The 19,503-nt window shown below is 45.9% G+C and overlaps 1 protein-coding gene across 15 annotated transcripts in view; it reads right to left on the bottom strand.

Annotated features, from left to right (window-relative positions):
* Positions 1-4,734: 4,734 nt before the first annotated feature.
* ASXL2 (ASXL transcriptional regulator 2) overlaps positions 4,735-19,503 on the bottom strand; it is a 109,187-nt gene continuing 94,418 nt past the window's right edge. For all 15 annotated transcript variants that reach the window (XM_030490992.1, XM_030490993.1, XM_030491003.1 and 12 more), the window contains 3 exons: positions 18,614-18,719; positions 16,126-16,843; positions 4,735-14,002 (listed from right to left, as the gene is read on the bottom strand). In XM_030490992.1, coding sequence (XP_030346852.1) covers positions 11,582-14,002; positions 16,126-16,843; positions 18,614-18,719 — 3,245 coding nt within the window. In that variant the 3' untranslated portion in view covers positions 4,735-11,581. The remainder of the gene's footprint in view (positions 14,003-16,125; positions 16,844-18,613; positions 18,720-19,503) is intronic.

Here is a 19,503-nt window from a genome sequence, read left to right as displayed (position 1 = left end):
CGAGTAATCAGCAGTGAAAGCTCAACTGCTGCTGAGGCAGCAAATGCAAACCAGAGTCACTGCAAGGGCAAATGTTTTCTCAAAGAAAAGTTGTGTAAAATATGGAAAAAATTGTGGAGGTGGGGAAGAGACAGTGGCACAGTCTTCCATGTCCTCCTTTTATTTCCTTTGCTTTCTGAGCAAAGTGGCAAAATGTGGCAAAATTTGCTTAAAATTCACTTGCAGTTTCTCATGTCTTTAAACAGAGATGATTCAGGAGATAACCAGTGAATTTAAGATCTTCAGCAGATACTTGTTTTCAGTCCAGCCATTGAGTGCAAAGTGCCTTTCTGTTTAAACCTGTGGTGAAATTGATGGTGAAGAAAGATGTTGGCGAGGGGTGACTCAAAAGCAGCACGTTCCACTGTTGGGTGAATTGGACCCGTTTACTCATATGATATCTCCAATGTGACACAGTGCACAAAGCTTGTTTGTGATTAGAAATGTAGAATTGGAAAGAATCTCTTGTATCAGCAAGAACAGCTCCTTGATGTCACTGGCAACATGTCTATAATTCACTTCATAACTTTGTAAGATTTAAACTGTTGGATTTTTCACCTGCCCACATGTTGGAAGATATTCCAAAATCCTACTTTTGTGCAGATGGAAGCCATTTTCTCATTTTCATTTGAATTTATTCACTGATCAGAGCACTCCAATCCTATGCCAATAGTTATTTTATCTCGTTTGTTTGTTTATGAAGAGCAATAGCCTCTGCAGTAAGGACCTCTATAGCATTCTTCTGTCATCCACGGATTGGACAGTGCAGAGCTTATTTCTTTTTCCAGATGGCTTAAACCAACCTTTTCTCAGGTTTGTTTTTCTTTATTCTCTATTAAAAAATAGATATACCACCCCAAACCCTATAAACGTATATAGCATCCTGTCTTGCCACTTTGCTGGTATATGCCAAGTCAGTGGCTTTTTTTTGGCTGAATGTGATGATTACTGTGTAGTTACGAGCACTTAAACATAAGTGAGAGGTTCAATGCTCTGACAAGACAGAAGACACAGACTTCATCCCCTGGGATGGTAGAAGCCCTGCTTCTGCTGCATCCAGTTGACTCTCTAGGGCTTGAGTGACCAGGGGCTTTTAAAATGCCCTGTGGTTATGTGGTATTGCCAACTCAGCTTACTTGGGTCCTCATTTCTTATGTACTTCTTGAGGTAGTAACTGCCTGCCAAACGAGTACGTCTCCTTCCATTAACTTTTCTTGACATTAAGCATCTATATTTTGAAATGTTGTCCTCAACCTGGACTCATCTATTTGACATTCCTTTGTAGTGTTGGCCTCAAATAGTTTATACTTTCTGAATTCCTTCTGTAAGTTTTAATTTCTCCAGATGAAGGTGACTTTCCTGTTTGAACACTGGCTCACTTTTAATTTTACACTGTATCCCATTGATGTTAGAAATTATGGCTGGTTACCAGGCCTAAGTAAAGAAAATAGCACTTTTAGTTGGGTTTTGTTTTGTTTGTTTGGGTTTTTTTAATTAAAAATAATAGTAATTCTCTACACTGTTTGTGTAGGTCCCAGTCTGTCTTGTGGTCTGTATTCCTTTGTTGGATTCCTGAATAATATGGAAGGTATGGTGTCTGGTTTTTTCCAGCTCTCCAAACACCTTTTCAGTAATGAGTGAGTCAGCTGTGGTAAGTTCTGTGCCCTGGGAGGGAGCCATACAGAGGATGTCCTATGAGAATTAGACAATTCACCTGTATTTGAACAGGATCTGCTTCAATTGTACATGCATCATCATCTGGCTTGTTTTGTTCTCTGCCAAATTGCAATTAAAAAAATTCCAAGTGAAAGAAAAGTTTCTAAATATAGATAAGGAGCACGCTTATGGCTCAAGCAAGGTAATTATCTTGTCACACAGAAGAGGAGCAAAAGACGAGATTGTTTCTCTCTCCTGAGCTCAGCTTCTGCTTTATCTCATGTTGGCTGCTAACTGGGAATACCTGTGGGATGGAAGAGGAGCTTGTCACATGCAGTTAACTACATAAGATATATATAGAGGCTATAACGTCCTTCTTTGGTACTTAAGATAGCTGCTAAAGTGCAAAATTTTACATTCAGAACTTAAAATTCTGAAATAATTATGTAAATAAAAATAGGAGGAGAGCAAAACCATTCTAATTTCTCAATCAGAACATTCTCAATCTTGCCTTTTTAGTTACGTGTTTTGGACTTAACTGTGCTATTTACAACCATGTGCAGCGTAACTTCATGTAAAAGTTGAGGGAAGTTGACATAAGAATTTAAGCTCAGAGCCCTCAGACCTCTGAGCACTTTCTCAGATGGTGCCATGTGCAAGGAGGTTGTAGTGAGGTGGAGGTTGGTCTCCTCTCCCAAGTCACAAGTGATAGGACAAGAGGAAATAGTCTCAAGTTGCATCAGGGGAGGTTTAGATTGGATATTAGGAAAAACTTCTTCCCCAAAACGGTTGTCAAGCACTGGAACAGACTGCCCAGGGCAGTGGTGGAGTCATCATCCCTGGAGGTATTTAAAAGACGTGTAGATGTGGAACTTAGTGACATGTGTTAGTGGTGGGCTTGGCAGTGCTCGGTTAATGGTTGGACTCAATGAGGTTAAAGGTCCTTTCCAGCCTAAAAAATTCCATGATTCTGTGATTCTATGCCCGTATCTACCATTTACTAAGAAGATGTAGGCTCCAAACTAGATGCAGTGGAGGGCATGCACCCTTCCTATCATCACCCTGTCTTCTTAGCAGTGTATAGGCAAATTATAATTTTTAAAATCAGTTTGCCATGTGTTCTGTAGGGAGAAGTTCTGAAACCTAGGAAAACAACAGATGGTAACCTGGCTTTATTTATTTATGCCTTTGACTCTTAAGAGTACAGGCTTCTCTGTTTCATAACTGTGGGTTGTGCCCATTCTTGTTCTTCCAGGGGCCACAGGGGAGTTCTATGGGGCTAACAGAAGCTTAGAGTCTTATTATTTATTTAACAACAAGATACGGAAAGTAATGAGTTACATGAATTAAAAAAATAAATAATAAAACTAAAGAAGAAAATAAAGTCCAGTGATGACACCAAGCTGAGTGGAGTGGTTGGTGCAGCTGAGGGACAGGATGCCATCCAGAGGGACCTGGACAAGCTTGAGAAGTGGGTCCATGGGAACCTCCTGAAGTTCAACAAGGCCAAGTGCAAGGTCCTGCACCCCTGGTATCCGTATGGACTGAGGGATGAAAGGATTGAGAGCAGCCCTGCTGAGAAGGACTTGGGCATGTTGGTCGATGAGAAGCCCAGCATGACCTGGCAGTGTGCTCTTGTAGCCCAGAAACCAACTGTGTCCTGGGCTGCATCACCAGCAGCGTGACCAGTGGGTCGAGGGAGGGGATTCTCCCCCTCTGCTCTGCTCTGCTCTGGTGAGACACACCCCCCACCCCCACCCCCCACCCCCCCCCGCAGTCTTGTGTCCAGCTCTGGGGTCCCAACATAAGATGTGGAGCTGTTGGAGTGAGTCCAGAGGAGGCCATGGAGATGCTCTGAGGGCTGGAGCAACTTTTGTATGGAGACAGGAAGTAAGGCTTGAGGGAACTGCAAAGGGTTTGTTAAGGCTTAGTATTAAACCAAAGTTTTCCCCTTTAAAAGTGTCAAAAACCTTTTGCAGATGTTCACAGCTTACAAAGCCAGAGAAGTGTAGTTCACTATCATTCATCAGGGTCCCTTGAAAGACAGATGGTTGTCACCAAACAATCAACATGAGCAGTACTAACGACCATAAAATCATATGCTTTTTATTTAACATAAAATGAAACATTAAGATAAAATACACGTTTGTCCATGTGCTGAAGAACTACTGTATTTTACATTCATTTATAAAGCAGGTAGTTTTACATGACAAAAAGAAGTGAGAGGAACAGAATCGCAGTTAAGACGTAAGCCACAGGGCAGGCTGTTGCTTGTCAAAGTGCTGCCTCCTAAGGGCACGCAGATCTTCAAGTGACAGGTTAGACAGAAGCTGTTTCTAGCACTCTTCAGATCCCTCTTAATGCTGGTGAGAAGCTAAGGTGGAATCATACAGCAAAATGAGTGAAAACCTTGACAAAACAACCTTTGCCAAAATGCATAGCTGCAGCATGACAGACCATCTTTGTCCCTGATGCATTGCTCCTTCGCTGGAACTGGCCCGTGCTGATTTTCAATGCCTGGAAGTTACCGTACTGAACTACGATTGCTTTCTTTTTTCCACACAAACCTGTCTTACTCAAACCTGACTTTACAAACGGACTGTGATACAATTGCACAGGAGATTTACGGCAACAGAAAGTGCTGTAAATCCAGCGAAGTCGGGTGTTTGTGGGTGCATCCTTGGTGCACCTCTAGACATCAGAGGAAAAAATCGTTACTGAAACCTCTGTCCCTGAGGTTCAAGGTAATGCCTGTCCTGTCTCAGCTACCGGTAGGGTTAAAATCCTGGGAAACACTCCACTGCACACACTGCAGCGGGAGTGTTTCACCAGGCGTATTCATTTCCTGGTGGTTTGCATTCCTGGTGATGGCCCTGGAATTGGCCCCAAGGATCCCAGAGGCCTGTCCTCCCAAAGGGACACTCTTGGCCCAGCTTTTCCAATAATGCAGCAGCTGAGAGGTCTTAACTGAAAGGTACAGGAGACCAGTTGGGTTTAAGTTTAAATTGTTTAAAGTTTAAATTGGTTTAAATTGGGGAAGGGATGGGAGATGCAGCAGTACCAGGGGAATAAGGAATGTTGTTTTTTTTTTCAAAAGTGCAGCAGATCAAAACACATTGCTATTATATATTCTTTCTAACTCATATATCTTAAATACGAAAACAAATACAAAAGCTGTAATTCTGTCTCAGGTCTGTGGTGACTTTGCAAGGTATGATGTCACCAGAAGACTGAGATGAAGCTGGTCTGACCAGGTACACCTAGCTAAAACATAGCTGTGTGTACTATGGACACACCTGCACAGCCCCCCCCAACTCCGCATATATACACCCCCTAAACAGCGGGACTTTCTTATAGTGCAACTGTTCTAGAGTGGAAGGCCCCTCTGTGTGTCCAGAGCAAGTTTTGACAAAGCACTGGGTGCCGTGGTTTGCTTTTAAAAAGGTTCCAATAATAACTGAAGCAGTATAAAAATCCCAGTTGCCTGCCTTTTCAGGTTTCAGATTTGTACTTTTAAAACTTGACTGGTTAACACCTTTTCTTTTCCCAGATCCAGTTTCCTTCCCTGTCAGTCCCAGCAATACAGGACTGCTATCAACATCTCCAGTTTATACACAGGATTCCTGCAGTTGTTTGCTGGAGAAAGTGGAAGTAAATGTAATTTGAGATTTATCTAAGCCAAAAGGCATTACGGAAAAGGGATGAGTCAAGTGCGCTGCACTGCCTGTGCTGATGAGCCGCTTCCCCCTTTCCCTCAGCAGGGATCTGTACTCTTTGTCTCTGGAGCTGCAGAACTGGGCCAGCAACCACAGGACTGCAGCTCTCCTCATCTGTCAGAAACGGTACGTAGAGAACAAGCGGTATCTGCTGTTTAACAGAGTACCAGGAGGCCGGGAAACCGCTGCATCACTGGCAATACGTGGCACTGTGTATCTGGGCCCAATCCTGACAGCTCCATGAGCTGCTGGTCTGCCTGACCTGCTCTCCAGCTGCCCTCTGCATTGCTACACAAGGGCAGTGGCTCGAGGATCCCACTCGTGATGAGAATCCCCTCCATTTCTAATAGCTGCAAAGATGCTGCATCCTCTACAGGGAGATTCTCACCCAAATTCCTACAAACTAAGAAAATAACTACATCTGCTTTGATAGTGTTTCCTTGAAATCGTTGGACTTTTGGTATATTGCTTGAATTTCCCATAAGCATCATAAGATGCTCGCATCAGAAATCAAGCTGTTTGTTAAAATCTCGGTGGCAGAGCAAAACTGAATAGCTTTGATTTTGTTTTGGTTGAGTAGCTTCTGTAGCAGTACGCCTCTTTGGCTAGAACAGTAGCATTGCTTGGGTAAAAGATCCACCTCAACACCTTGTCTTCTCCCCATAGGTCATTTGGGGTGGTTATGGGGCAAAATGAATGCAAACAGGACACAGGACTGAAAACTGGTCTGTGTGCTCGATCCAGAACTGCCAAACTCTTCCAAAACTCAGTTGCTCAGGCACTCCTGGTTCCTGCGCTACCCCGTGGCTGCTGCTGCGCAGGGCAGCATGTCCCTCCTCTCTCCCTCTTTTCTGCTTTTCCTTTGTTTTTTAAACATTACTACATGCTCAAATCCAACAGCTCAAATACTTTTTAATACATTGAAAATGTAAAATAAAGAATATATGAAGTACATACAGTATATATATACATATTTCAAATACTTAAAATTCTTATGTAAAATATGATTTTTTCTATATTATTTGTGTAAAAATACATTTTAAAATGGTGTCAACTTGATTTTTCTGTACATACCCTCTATTCCAATTTAAGTCCCTTTTAAAAAGGCAAAAGAGAGACAAAGGTTTAGTATCTTCTGCGTTTACAGGCCTGTTGTCAAAACAAGAAACGCATGTGGTAAACAGCATTGGAGTTCTTCTTTTTAAGAATTCCCATTTTTATTGCATTAGTGGAAAAAAAAAATGAATCTTGTCAGTTTTCCTGCTAGTAAAACTATTCCTGGCCTTGCTGGGAAACTGCTGACTCCCAATACCCTGTGCATTTAGTTCATAAATCTTCCTTTGTCCATTTTTTTTACAGATACTAAAATATATATTACTTAAAATATATTACTGTAAGCTCTTAAAATTGATCTTCAGTTATATCAAATGTATAGCATTAAAAAAAGAAACCAACACTAGGTAACAACGAGAATTCTGGCTGTCACCCTCCTACCACGCGCTCGACTGCTCTCCCCATGCGACACGAGGGCTGCCAGGACATCAACCACCAGACCATGGGTCAGCCAGAGGCAGCAGTGGCCTAGAACAGCCTCCTCCTGCATGCCCCAATGACACAACTCATCTGTGCTCATTGCCAGAGATAATTCAGCTTGTACCTGCCTGCCTTCCCCTCCCAAAACCATGAGAGCCACGGAGGCAAAGGCAGGCGCTGAGGGCCAGCCTTGGGGCCTTCAAACAACTGAGCCTAAGCAAAACTCCCAAGTGAGACTGAAAGGTTTCCCCAAGACTCCAAGAGCCCCCCGGTGAGGTGGTTCCAGTGAAGAAAGCCGCTGGCCTTCCAATGGAAACACTCCAGCCCCTTCCTTTTTTCCACACTCTAGTGCTTATGGGTGCCAGACACAGCCTGCCCCTGGAGCAGTGGTGGGCTCTGCCTCAGCCCTTCCACAGGCCACGTGCTTCTCCTGCCCTTGCTGCACTGGGCTGAAGACCATCTACCTCCGGGGAGGGAGGAGAATGTCTGGGCAGGGCTGGCACTCACCCTTCTGGGATCTCCCCACCAGAGATGCCTCAGCCCACTTCCAACCTACCACTGCACACACCAGGCCCAAAATGGTCTCCGCACCTGAACGAGACTCATCTAAAGTTACGACCTGAGGATACCTCCTGGCTGTGACTTCACCAGGAACTTGCTGCCCATCAGCTATTCCTTACTACCATAAACTCTGCCAAGCAGCATGACCACCCAGCATCTTGGTCCTTCCTTTTGATCTAAGAGGGGACATGAAAATTTCACTCAAAACCCCATCCCTGTGCTGCCAATCTGCCTCAACACCCGAATTCATTTAGAGCTGCCTTCGCTGTTCCACTGCAATAATGTGTTTGTGTGGGGTTTGCGTTGGAAAGTTCAACTCCGTGGCTCACACTGTATTTCTTGTTCTCACGCTGCAAGACTTGGATGTGGCTTGAAAGGAAGAATTTAAATCCAAGTATCTTTTCTTACTCTAGTTGCTTTTACTGCCACAAACATAGTTCGACATTAGGCTTTGAAAACATTTTATCTCATATTTTTTTGATGATGGCATTTACTATAGTGCTATTAATACCTGGTGGGGGGGAACTAATATTTTTCACTATGTCATGACAGTAGTTTTATTTATAAACTTCATGTGAAGGCAGGTTTGTTGTCCATCTGGACGGAACAGTAGGAAGATCAGATGATGGGAGGAGTGGGGAGTGCCAGGAGGAGCTCAGCACTGATGTGGCAGCAGCAGGGGCTGATGCCATGCGGGGAACACTCCCAAACTGGCTGCTGGATTTCCCCCTTCTAAAATACATGCTTCAACAACCAGCACTGTAAAACATGCAAAGACTTCAAGGTGTTATGGCGACCTGTACTTGCAGAGACTATTACACTGAGCCCCACTATTTCTATGATTTCTTAAATACTTAATGCCCTCTCACAAACCCGTGGAGATCGTTCCATCAAGTTGCACCTAGTAGCTCGTAGCATATATTAAAATCAAAGACATGCAGTTAAAAGAATTTATTTTCTTAAAAAGAAATAGAAGTAGCCCAAGGAAAGTGCAGATCCATTAAAAGATAACTAAGGCACTGAACAGTTGTAAACATCCAAGTCATCACACAGGATGCCTACGCTGCCCAACATGAGTCTGGAGCCACCAGGATCTTCACCACACATCCCAACTGAGGCCCACCAGAGCCAAGCTGCTGCACTTCCCACAGGGCTGCTTAGGAAGGGGCAGCTTCCCCCACTGCCAGGGCCACAGGAGCCATCTGAACCCTCATGCTACAGGGGACACCTGGAAAATTTAAAGGGAGAAACAAGCCGGAACCTCAGCCAGGGTCGGTGACTGTGTTGGAGAATGGAACAGGCCCACCAGCAGCAGCTGCTGCGGGTTGAAAAAGCCCATGAGCACCAAGGGCAAGGCGGCAGATTGCAGCTTACTGCTCCAGCATCTTCTCCTCCTTCCCCTCTTAAGCAGCCTTGAAAAATCACACTGATAAAAGCCAAGGTATGAGCAGAATTGACCCAATTACGCCAGCAAAACCTCTTTACTCTTATTTGAGGCAAAAATGACTTCATCACTTTATTTGTAACTAGCAACAGTTTTTAGATTAGGTTATAGTGGGAGATCTGTCTTCAACAGGAATGGATGTGTCTGCCCAAGGATTACACTGCTGTAACTTCTTTCATGCCTAGACGAGGCACTAATAAGAGACAGACCCTGCTCTCAGTCCTGCACTGCCCAGGGCAGGCAGCTTGAAACCATTCAACACTGCATCTGAGATTTAAAGTGGCAGAAATTCCCGTTACAGAAGAGGTGATAGAAGCAGGCAGTGATGGCTGCCCTCTGAATTGGTGCCGATGGACATGGCCACCCAGGGAAAGAGTCATCCCCATTACAGCAAAACAGGGTAGAAACAGGGTAGCAATAGGGTAACAACAGGATAACAACAGGAGAAGGGACCCACATTTGCTGCTCTGCCCCTTCACACGTGCACACACAAAGCAGGGGGGTGTTTCTTGGCCTACAGGCACTGCCAGCGCATGTGCAGCATGCACACAACAGCAATTTTTGTGTGATTTTCTGAGATTTAAGTTTGGAAGTAAAAACATGGACTTTATTTCTAATACTTCAATCCTCTGTGCCACTGGATGTCTGAGCAGTGATGTGTAATTAGAAAGGAGGGTTGCTGCTCCCCACTACATATAAGAGCAAAATGGAGATCAAGATATGCTGCAGCTCCTGCTACCTCACACCCACTAATCCTGCTCCAGGGGGGCCACACTCTGCTGGGCAGGGAAGGAAACGCTTCTGTTATGATTAAATCTGCAACTTGCTATTCTTTATCATTACTAAATAAATCACCACCTGCTCCTTGGAAAAACACACTGCTTCACAGGGGAGTATCTCTGGGCTCTACCAACAGCGTGAGAGAAGGGAAAGGGGAAAGCAGTAGTATAAGTCAAATGGGGAGAGGAAAGGCAGGCTGAGGACCCCGCTCACAAAACAGCTGTCCCATCTATTTTGTTAGTATTGCTTCATCTTAAAAAGGCCTTTGGATTAAAAGTGAATTCAGTGCTTTTCCATCAAAAACATACACAGATCTGTTACCTGACCAAGATGCAGTATGGCCCCCTCCCGCCCCCAACAGTGACAACATGGGACTGGATGTGATCAGTGAACCTGATGTTCTGCGTTTCGGAAGAGAAACACCACACAGGTCCTCAATGTGATGTGGGCGTGTTGCGATACATCAAAATGCAGGTTGGCATGTGCTTCATTAGCCAGCCTGGCGCCAATTGTTGAGAACAGAGTACCATTTGTAACGGCTTTAATTTCAATTAATCAAACTGAATGAATTCCTGAACACTGGAAATGAGGATGAGCATCACTAGCAATATCCCACGACCGGGGTTGAGGCGGGGGGCACAGCCCCCTCCCAAGCCCCACACAACCCCAAACCTCAACTGAGCAAATCTGCGCCGAGTCGAGCCTGATTTGGTATGTTAAAACACAAAGAGACACCCACAGCAGGCAACAGTGAGGCCCAACAAGACACTTGTTTTCCTTTCCCTATATGTAGCTAAATATAAAATCCTCTATAGAAATGAAAGACGTCTGACTGTGGTGGAGGTCTGGAGGAGCCAGCAAGCTTCCCAGAAAGCAGCAGGACCGAGCTTGGGGCACCTCACTCACATCACGCGCCGACACAGCTCTTGACTGTGGGACAGCTCTTGCCAGTTCACTCGAAACGCCTCAGAGAGCGCGTTTCTGCCGAGTCCCGACAGCCCGAAATGAAAGGCAGTTCAGCACATATTTGTGATCTCTGCTTTAAATGGTTCCTGGGATCTACCACTAATCATGGTCACTGAGTTGTTTTAGTGATTGAAATTCTTGAATCCTATGGTTAGTACAGTTGCTTTTTTTCAGTACTTACCAGTAGCAAATCAGACACTACCTTCCTTCAAACAAGGTTACTGCAACTGACCCCTTGAAGAGGAGAGGATATGCCAATCAAACCCATCAGCCAATATTGCACAACCCAGTATGCCTTCCAGAAACAGCCAGGTCAGAAGTGAAAGGCTGGCACAATGTTAACGCCTTCCACATCTGAAAAATTTGAACTTGGATTTAGAGCCAGTGAGCGAGCCCGTTCAGAGCTCCTGCTTCGGTGCTCTGTCATCAGTCAGTACAAACATTGTGTTTCTTGATTATCCTGGTCTTCTCTTTGTCAAGAGAAGACCAACAACAGGCTAAGGTTTTGCCGGGGGTGGTCGTTCCCCCATCTAGAGCAGAGCTCAGCAAACATGCTGGAGAGCAGGCTGGGGTTAATGAAACTGCAGTACAAGTCAAACACTTATCTCCTAAAAGATTGAAAAAATATTTTTAAACAAAATAATGTGACATATTTACATAATTCCTTAAGTGCAAACTCTTGTCACAATTCACGTAGTTGAGCTCAATTTAGACTCACTGTACAAGAAGGTGCTCTTTCTTTAATGAAAGAAGAACTCTACTCTGTATTCCTGATTCAGTAACGTGTCTCTTGTGCAAGGCAGTAAATTTCCTGTTTCTTCCCCACATACTTCCAAAAGCAAAACCAAAATCAAGCCATCCTCCTCCTCCCCACTTCCCGTTCCGGTTACCGCACGACAAGGCAGGAGACACAGAGCTTAGAGGGGCCGATGCAGTCATCATGGCAGAAGGCCCCGCAGCCCTTGCACATGATCATGGCTTTCAACCTGCAGTAACATTTGGAAGGGGAATCCTCCATGCTGCTGTCTTCAGCGAAGGCTTGAACAGGGATGGTCTGACTGTGGTTGCCAGAGTTCACAGCTTGGCTGGTGGGGATGGTGGTTACAGTCACGGAGAAGGACATGACATTCCCCATGCTACTGGACAACTGGTTGCAGTCAGACAGCCCGGTCATGAGAGACCCCTGGTTCACATCCGGGGAGGTGGAGACGTTTATTGTGCCACTGTAACTGGGCCCAATGAGCTGCGCTGCAGCACTCCCAGACAGCTTTGGAGGGTGTGGCGGAGAAAGCAGCGGAGGCTGCTGCGGCGCAGAGTCCGAGGACGGCACAGAACTATTGAACAGCTCCGGATTGCTGTGCATTTTCCCCCTCATCGCATGTGCCACTTGCTCGTGAGCGGCCTGAATGAAATCTCGTGCTAGCATAGTTCCATCAAATGCCTGAACGTTCTCCTTGTTGCCTGCTGCCTGCTGGGACATGGCTGCTTCTGCCTTTACACCCTTTTTAGGAAGGGTGCTGTAATCTGAAGAATTTATGCCATGTGAGACCTGCTCTTTTTCACACTGACCAGACACCTGCGAGGCCTGGGGCTCCTCTTTCACGCTGGTCTGTTCATGTTCATCACCAGTACTCTCATCATCTGCATCTCCTTCATCACTGCTGCTGCCAAGGCCAGCCTCCTCACATTCCCCAAATTCCGGTTTTGGAGCATCAGCAGGACTGTTTAGATACAAGCGGTTTTCAGGGTTCAAGGAGAAGCTTCTCCTCAAACTCTCTGAGCCGCGACCATAGGTGGAAATGTTGAGCAGATAATGACCAGACATGGCAGGCTTGGATGTCCTTCTGCCCATGAAGCCCAACATAAACCTCTGGCTGGCGGAGCTGTTTTCTAACTGGAAACCTGAGGGAGGGAGGTTCAGTTGTGAGGGCTGAAGGACTGGCAACAAATTCTGCCTCTGGACCCTCTTGATGAGAGTCTGGAGGATCTGCTCTTGGGTGGTTTTACTGAGCGCCTCGTGGAACTGGTGCTGATCAACACTGGGGTCCTTTCCTGAGGGGAGTGGAAAGGTCCTTGGAATGTGAGGCAGAGGCCTGTTCTGGCAGAACACCTTCCCAAGCTGTTGTGTGGGTAGACTCGATTGCCTTTCACCACCCTCAGCTCCAGTGCCGCTCCCAGCTACACCTGCACTACTGGCTGCTGCTGCCCCTTTTTCTTCATGGCAAGCTAAAGGGACAGTTTTCATTTCTACTTTGGTGAGAGCCTTCGGCAGGATTTGCTCCAGAGGGACGTTCTTTCCTTGAAGAAGCTGAGTGACTAAAGGGTTGTTAGCAGGAATACTGGAGCTTGGCTTTGGGAGGGCCCCACTTGAGCCTGAACTTGCATGAGTTTTAAGGCTAGGTGCCGTTGACGATGCATTAGAGGGTGGGACGGATGTTGTGGATGTGACCACACCTCCAGCCTGTGCTTCTGAGCTCATGGATATCAGCGAAGACACAAGAGGGGAAGGAGACTTGCTTTTAGAAACATCTAAGCTGGTCCCTCCTAAGGCTGTAGGTGCTACCTTAGTTACGCTTGTGTTGGCATCTGCTGCAGCCGTAGCGATACAGGCTGCTCCATCCCGGACCGCTGCTGTCCCACAGCCCTGGATTGGGCATGCTGGAGCAGTGGGTGCTTTCTCTTGTTTTTCCCTGCTGCCTGCATACAGGGAGCCTGACACCTGATTTATGGTTGCACCGTGGGGGCTCGGTTTTGTTCTGTTGATATTCTCTAGTGCCGGTGCCGCTGGTGAGGAGGAGCCGGTGCCTGTATTGCTGGTTGGAGCTCTGGACTGCAGGGCGGGAGTTTGCTGTAGTTGTGCTCTAGAAGGATGGTGAGGGGGTGCCTGGTCTGTGGCCTGGGTCTCCACCTGGGGACAGGTCCCTGGGCAATGGGTAAGAAACCTTCTCGAACTTCCCCCACTTCCAGTTCCTGCCAGTTCCAGTGCATTTCCTTGAGTTCCAGTTTGGGTGGTTCCGCTTGCTGCTGTGTTACTCTTCTCTCCTCCACCACCCGGTGGACCCCCACCACCACCTGGTCCGGGCCCTGGGACAGCCCCCCCTGTCGAGGCGGCAGCAGCAGCAGCAGCGGTGGCGGCGGCGGCAGCGGCTGCTGCCCTCTGAGCCTTGGCTTGCTGGGCTTTTGCCTTGATGTCTGCCAAAGTTCTGGCTCCTCTTCTTCCCGGACTGGTAAGTGAGATTGGGAAACGTGCCCTGGGAGAGACCTGGCCCGCAGGAAATGGCATTGGGGAGATTCTGGAAACGGGAATCTGAAACAGAGGAAGAGAAAAGCACAGCTGAGACACGGGGACCATTTAACCTGTGTTTAAGAAGTATTTACAGTTTGGTCTTAAAGAAACAGTTGTAGTTTTTGAGAAACCCCTTTGGAGAAGTCCCTTCTCTCCCTCACTTGAGATAAATACTAAGAGACATGCATGATCTGTTGATGCCTGACACCCCTATTTTAAGTCTTTACAATCTTGGTAACTCAGACTGGAAGCTCAGCCCTTGCTGTTGTGAGCTACTACACTGTACACCGTTACTCTAAAACAGAAAAAGTGTAAGAGTGTCCCAAAACTCAACACCTATCATCCCTTATTCTGCATTTAATACTTTATTCATATGTAATCTATATCCTTTTAAAGGTTTGTGTCAACATTCTGCTTGATTCTGCACTGCTCTTCCACCCCTGCAGATTTGCACTTGTCTCCTCAGCGTCTTTGTACAAAGTCATAGTAATCTCTCTACCATGTTATCAGTAGGTGGTAAAATGACAGGGGTTTAGTCCTTTCTGCCAAAGTATGTCCTCCGCTCCCCTCATTCCAGTTTACTTTCTGAAAGTACATTCCTTCTACTGGAGGTGATGATAACAGCACACTTGTGTTAGTGCTCTGCTGTCTCCCGGGTGAAGGCTTAAGCAAGGATGTTTTATGGTTACCTTTGTTCCCATGTATCTGCTGACTCCCCTCCTTCTCTGAGTAACCACTTCACCACATCTGTCTTTTCTAACTCACAGGGGAAACTATTTGCAACCACCCTTCAATTCACTCCATTGTTAAATTAAATCCCATTTTTATACACTGGCAGATCAACTGTGCTTCCTGTATGAAATTCCAAATACCTTTTATTGACAGTTTCCCCCAGTTTTGGTTTCACTAACAAGTGAAAGCATTCAGTAATGCTTTCCTGCCCCTGTGCTATACTTATTAACATGGTGAGAACGACAGACCATTTGTAAAATGTGTGTTTGTGTACTTCCCAGTATAAAAGACTCTTACTACGAGAGCAGAATTCTTAGGACATCAAGAAATATAGCAACTAAGCAGTTTTCCATTTACAACGTCTGCCTAAAGCCCCAGACGAGGGACCTGAACTGTAACTAGAGCACATTCTGGTAGAAATAGCAGAGGCCCTATTCTGCAGAAACCAAACTTCTCCTGTCACACAGTCACACATGACTGCAAAATTTTTTCTGTGACGTTTCATCCATTTACCATCCACTGTTGACTACAAATAATACCAAGAAAGAATCAGGATTATCTGTGCCGTGCAATCTTGTGAGAATTTTCTGGAAGAGGATGGAACACCGAGATTGAGTGGATGAGGTACTTACCAGCAGGGCATCTGGCAGTGCAGATGCAGGTGTGTGCTCCCACCACCCGGGTCTCAGATGCCAGAGGACTGCATGGTGCAGGCCATGGGCTGGAGCGGTTCTTTCATGCTTTCTTCCCCCTGCCCTATCCCCATGGTGAACAACTGCCTGATTCCTCTCCCATGTAGGTTTCTCATTAAGACTCAGCAGCTAAAGGGCTTTTGGAATGGAGGTGTTCCCTGAAATGGTCTTTCCCTGCAACCTAGTCTGATTCTATGCCATGTCTGGCTGGTATAAATGATAACTGCACTACTGCTAGGTGGTCTTTCTTTAAACACAGGTAAGTAAGTTAGTTCCTGGACTTGTCAGGTCAGAGGAAGCTGTTGACAGCTGACAGTCTTTGTGGACTGTACTGGGGATAGTCACACACCTGCCAAGTTCTGTGCACCTCTGGGCTACAACCTGCTTTGTTATTGTGGTCTTGCAGTTCCTGCCCAGTTTCCAGCAGGAACTGCAGTACTCCCTGTTACACTTTGCCCTGGGCTTTTGCACCACTCTTTGAGCTTCTGGCCCAAGAGATCTTTCAACAGATGCACATGTACAAAACATACTTAAGTCATGCTGATTACCCAGCCAGCAGATCCCTTTTAGCAAACCACTGAGACAACTTTGGATCAAGTATTTCCATCGCTGTAAGTGGGTAACACAATTTACACATGTAACTGGAACTGAACTGACAAAGCCACCAGGTGAGCTGACCCACGTGAGCTGCTCCGTGGAGATGCCTTTGTTTCCCTTTACCTTGAGTGGGGGTACACGCGGCACTGGGGTCCCTGCAGCAGGAAAGGGCTGTGCCTGGCTCCGAAACGCCTGGTGGTGCTGACAGGTCTCCATGATGCGCGGCTTTTTTTCGGGAGTGGTTGGAGCTTCTTCCCAACTCTCTGACTTCCTCTTAAGGGCTTCCACACTGACTTCCATGTCTTCATTTACAGGGGGCTTCTTTTCTGGTGTTTCTGAAGTCATCACTGGGCTTTTCATGTTTGCTACTAATTCACCTGTTTCGGGGCTTTTTGGTTTACTTGGGGCCACACCTGAGGCACTGACAGTCTCTCTGCCCAGCACCTCCTTTGAGGCAGGGTGCTTTCTCTCTACGTCTGCCTTTTGACTGGTGGCAGTTTGTGGTTTCTCTTGAACGGACTCTCCGTGGACTCTCTCTTTTAAAGGGAAGGAATGGTCACTGGGTTTCACTGCACACCCACCAGGGGAGACCGAGGCCTCTGTGGGTTTGGCTGGTTTCAGCTGCACGTCCTCCCTTCCTTCTTCCCCTCCTTTTTTCATCGCTGGTGCTTCCTGGACTGCTTGTGCTTTAGACTCTAATGGAGAGGTCATCTCCTCCTTGAGTGGGACAAGAGAGGCTGGTGGGCATTTTGGTGGCTCAGCTACTAGATTTTCAGTCTCTGTCTCAGCAGGGCCGGTGTTTGCTATCAGTCTCCTGGACTCTTCAGGACTTAGCCCAGAACTGTCAAGAAAAATATCTTTTATTTTGTGAAACATTCTTGCAAAAAGCATATTATCCTTACAAAATCTGTGAGGATTCTCTACATACCACACCCTAAATAAATGAGTCTCACACATCTAATTCTGTGCCAGAATCCTTGAAAATCTTCTGTACTTTTGGTATTTCCACATGAAGCAGAACTTAACAGCAAAGTTTAAACCCAACTAACCTAGAACACAGGTTAGATCTAGTCCTCTATCCCGATACCAATTCTCTAGGCTGCAAAGCAAATTAATCTGGCCAACAAGAAATGCCCTCATTATTAGCCACCTCAGGCACATCGCTGCAGCATGCGAACAAGCTCATGCAGCTTCCATCTGACTTCAGCTCATACAGTGATGTTTGTGGAAAGGGACACTGAAAAGCATTCCCTAGAGGAACATGGCTAGTGCTGGAACCACTGGCGTTCCCTTAGCTTAGACCCAACACTGCTGCCTTTCTCCATCATCAAAGACATGGGAGTATTTCCCTGTATTATTCCTCCATCTTTATTTGTGACAGAAATTAACAAGATAGGACTAATTCCCAGAGTGACAGATGATTTAGAATTAACTTAATCCATCCCTCTTAAACTATCAAATCTGGGATTTCTGCCCAAACATGAACCCATGAAGTCGGATGAAGGCAGCCTGATCAATCTGTGGGATCGATTTCTATCAGCCAAGTTTTTGGGACTAGAGAGAACTGAAGTCCTGCTGCCATGCATGTCACCTCCATGCTGTCCTGCTGTCCCCCTAAAGCTTCAAATATGTGGCCATCACCTTTCACCACCCAGCACAGAGCAACATGTGTGTTTACATCCTGTTTTTCAACACTAAGACACCTGGGTGAGGCAGCTGAAGAAAGCTCTTTGCTAATGTCATGAGATCACTTCTCAGCCTGGTGTATTCCTTTACTTAGTCCTGCAGCCTGGTGTATGCCCATGCGTCCACCCAGCTTCCCACTCACCCATGAAACCCTAAACTATCAGACCATGGAATGGCAGGTCTTGTGGGAATAAGGCTTGTGGGAATAGGGCTTGTAGGAATCTAAGTGCTCTAGAGGGTTAACACATCATAGATGAATGGGAGGCCAACTGGCTGGCCATCCAAGGACAAGCACAACAGCTGACTGGCAAGGTGCAGGATAAGAAATTCCTTATTACTTATTTAGATGTGTCTGTCTGTTTTCAAGTTTCTTAGTATAGTTACTTGCACAGAAATCTGAGATCCTCTCCATAGCCCAAAAGGATGGGAAGATCGTGAAGCAAAAAGAAACACAGAATAAAAGACTGGATAATTTGGGAATTTAACCAAATATGTGTCCAACTGGATGTGGGGAAACACACAAGATGTTGCATAGCAGGTAACTTGCTGCAGAGTAGAGTATGCTCCACCACCATACCTGGGGATCCTGACACGGGAAGAACCCTACAAAGGGAGCATCGAAAAGTACTGTAGTAAGGAGTGGGAAAAGTTAAGATGTCAAGTCTAAAGGACAGCCTTGCCTGAGGAAACCACTTCTACGCTGGTTATTAAAGCGTTAGAAATCACAACAGCAAACACATCACTTCTGACCTAAGTCGCTCAGGCGTTTTCTCAGTTCTGCAGCAGCTGGATTAAGCTGGAGGCCTTTTCCAGCTTTCAGGACTAATGAAAAATGGTGTTTATTGGTGGACACATGCTACAAATGGAGCAACAGGTACACCTGGATAGGCAACGCAAGGGTAGAAAAGACAGTCGAGGGTCTTACCTCTGGCCATAGTAGCTCTCAAAAAAATGTTCCTTCCACAACTCGACCTTCTTTTCCTTTTCTATTTCTTGTCGTATTCTTAGCTGCATTTCTGGTGTAAATTCACCTGCAAAAAGCAGTAATGGGTATCTTCAAGAAAAGCTATGGACGAAATGAAGCCATGTAAGCACAGGAGCCTTCCCGCTCATGCTGTCTCAGACAACAGCTTGAGAAGAGTGGCTCCCTTTTCAGCACACTGGTACCTGTCAGTATTAAATCAGGACACTCATCTTTTCATTGCAGAAGTACAGAGGGCCCAAAAAGAATCTCTGGTACATCGACTTCCTTTTGTATTTTTGTATAAACTTGGTCAGGTGAATAAATATAGAAAGTCAGTTGCATCAAAACCAGCAGAACACACACCTTTACTTAGAGTAATATAGCAACAGGGTTCAAAATTCAGTCCTTTGAAACAGTCTGTAGCAGCAGTGAATTCCTGGATTTCCAGTGTTGTGGTGATCCTTTGTCCCCCAGTTGGGAGAGTTCAGCTAAAAGCACATGCTGTCGTAAGCCCAGGTGTGTCCTGAGCACAAAGCACATGAGAACTTCCCTGGTAGCCTGCAGTCAGTTGCATGCTGTGGAGGAGATGGTCCCTGCCCACAGTGCATGAGCACACTTCTGGTGATGTGATTTGATCAAATTATGGAATTAAGTACCTCTAAGATCAAGATGCAAACAACTGTTGAAGGTGCAGGAGTCCTACCGATTAGTAAATATCTGATGTTATGTTATATAAAAAATACTGGCTCAAAAGACTTGACCACACCACAGTCGACTTCACTGATGACCAAGTGTGTTACTTGGAGAATGCAATTTACCTTCTCCACTGAGCTCAGCAGTGGGCTATATTT

The sequence above is a fragment of the Strigops habroptila genome, chromosome 6 (assembly GCF_004027225.2).
Source record: "Strigops habroptila isolate Jane chromosome 6, bStrHab1.2.pri, whole genome shotgun sequence".
Taxonomy (NCBI): domain Eukaryota; kingdom Metazoa; phylum Chordata; class Aves; order Psittaciformes; family Psittacidae; genus Strigops; species Strigops habroptila.
Note: the sequence above shows the minus strand (reverse complement) of the source record. Positions and strands in the feature narration are given on the sequence as shown.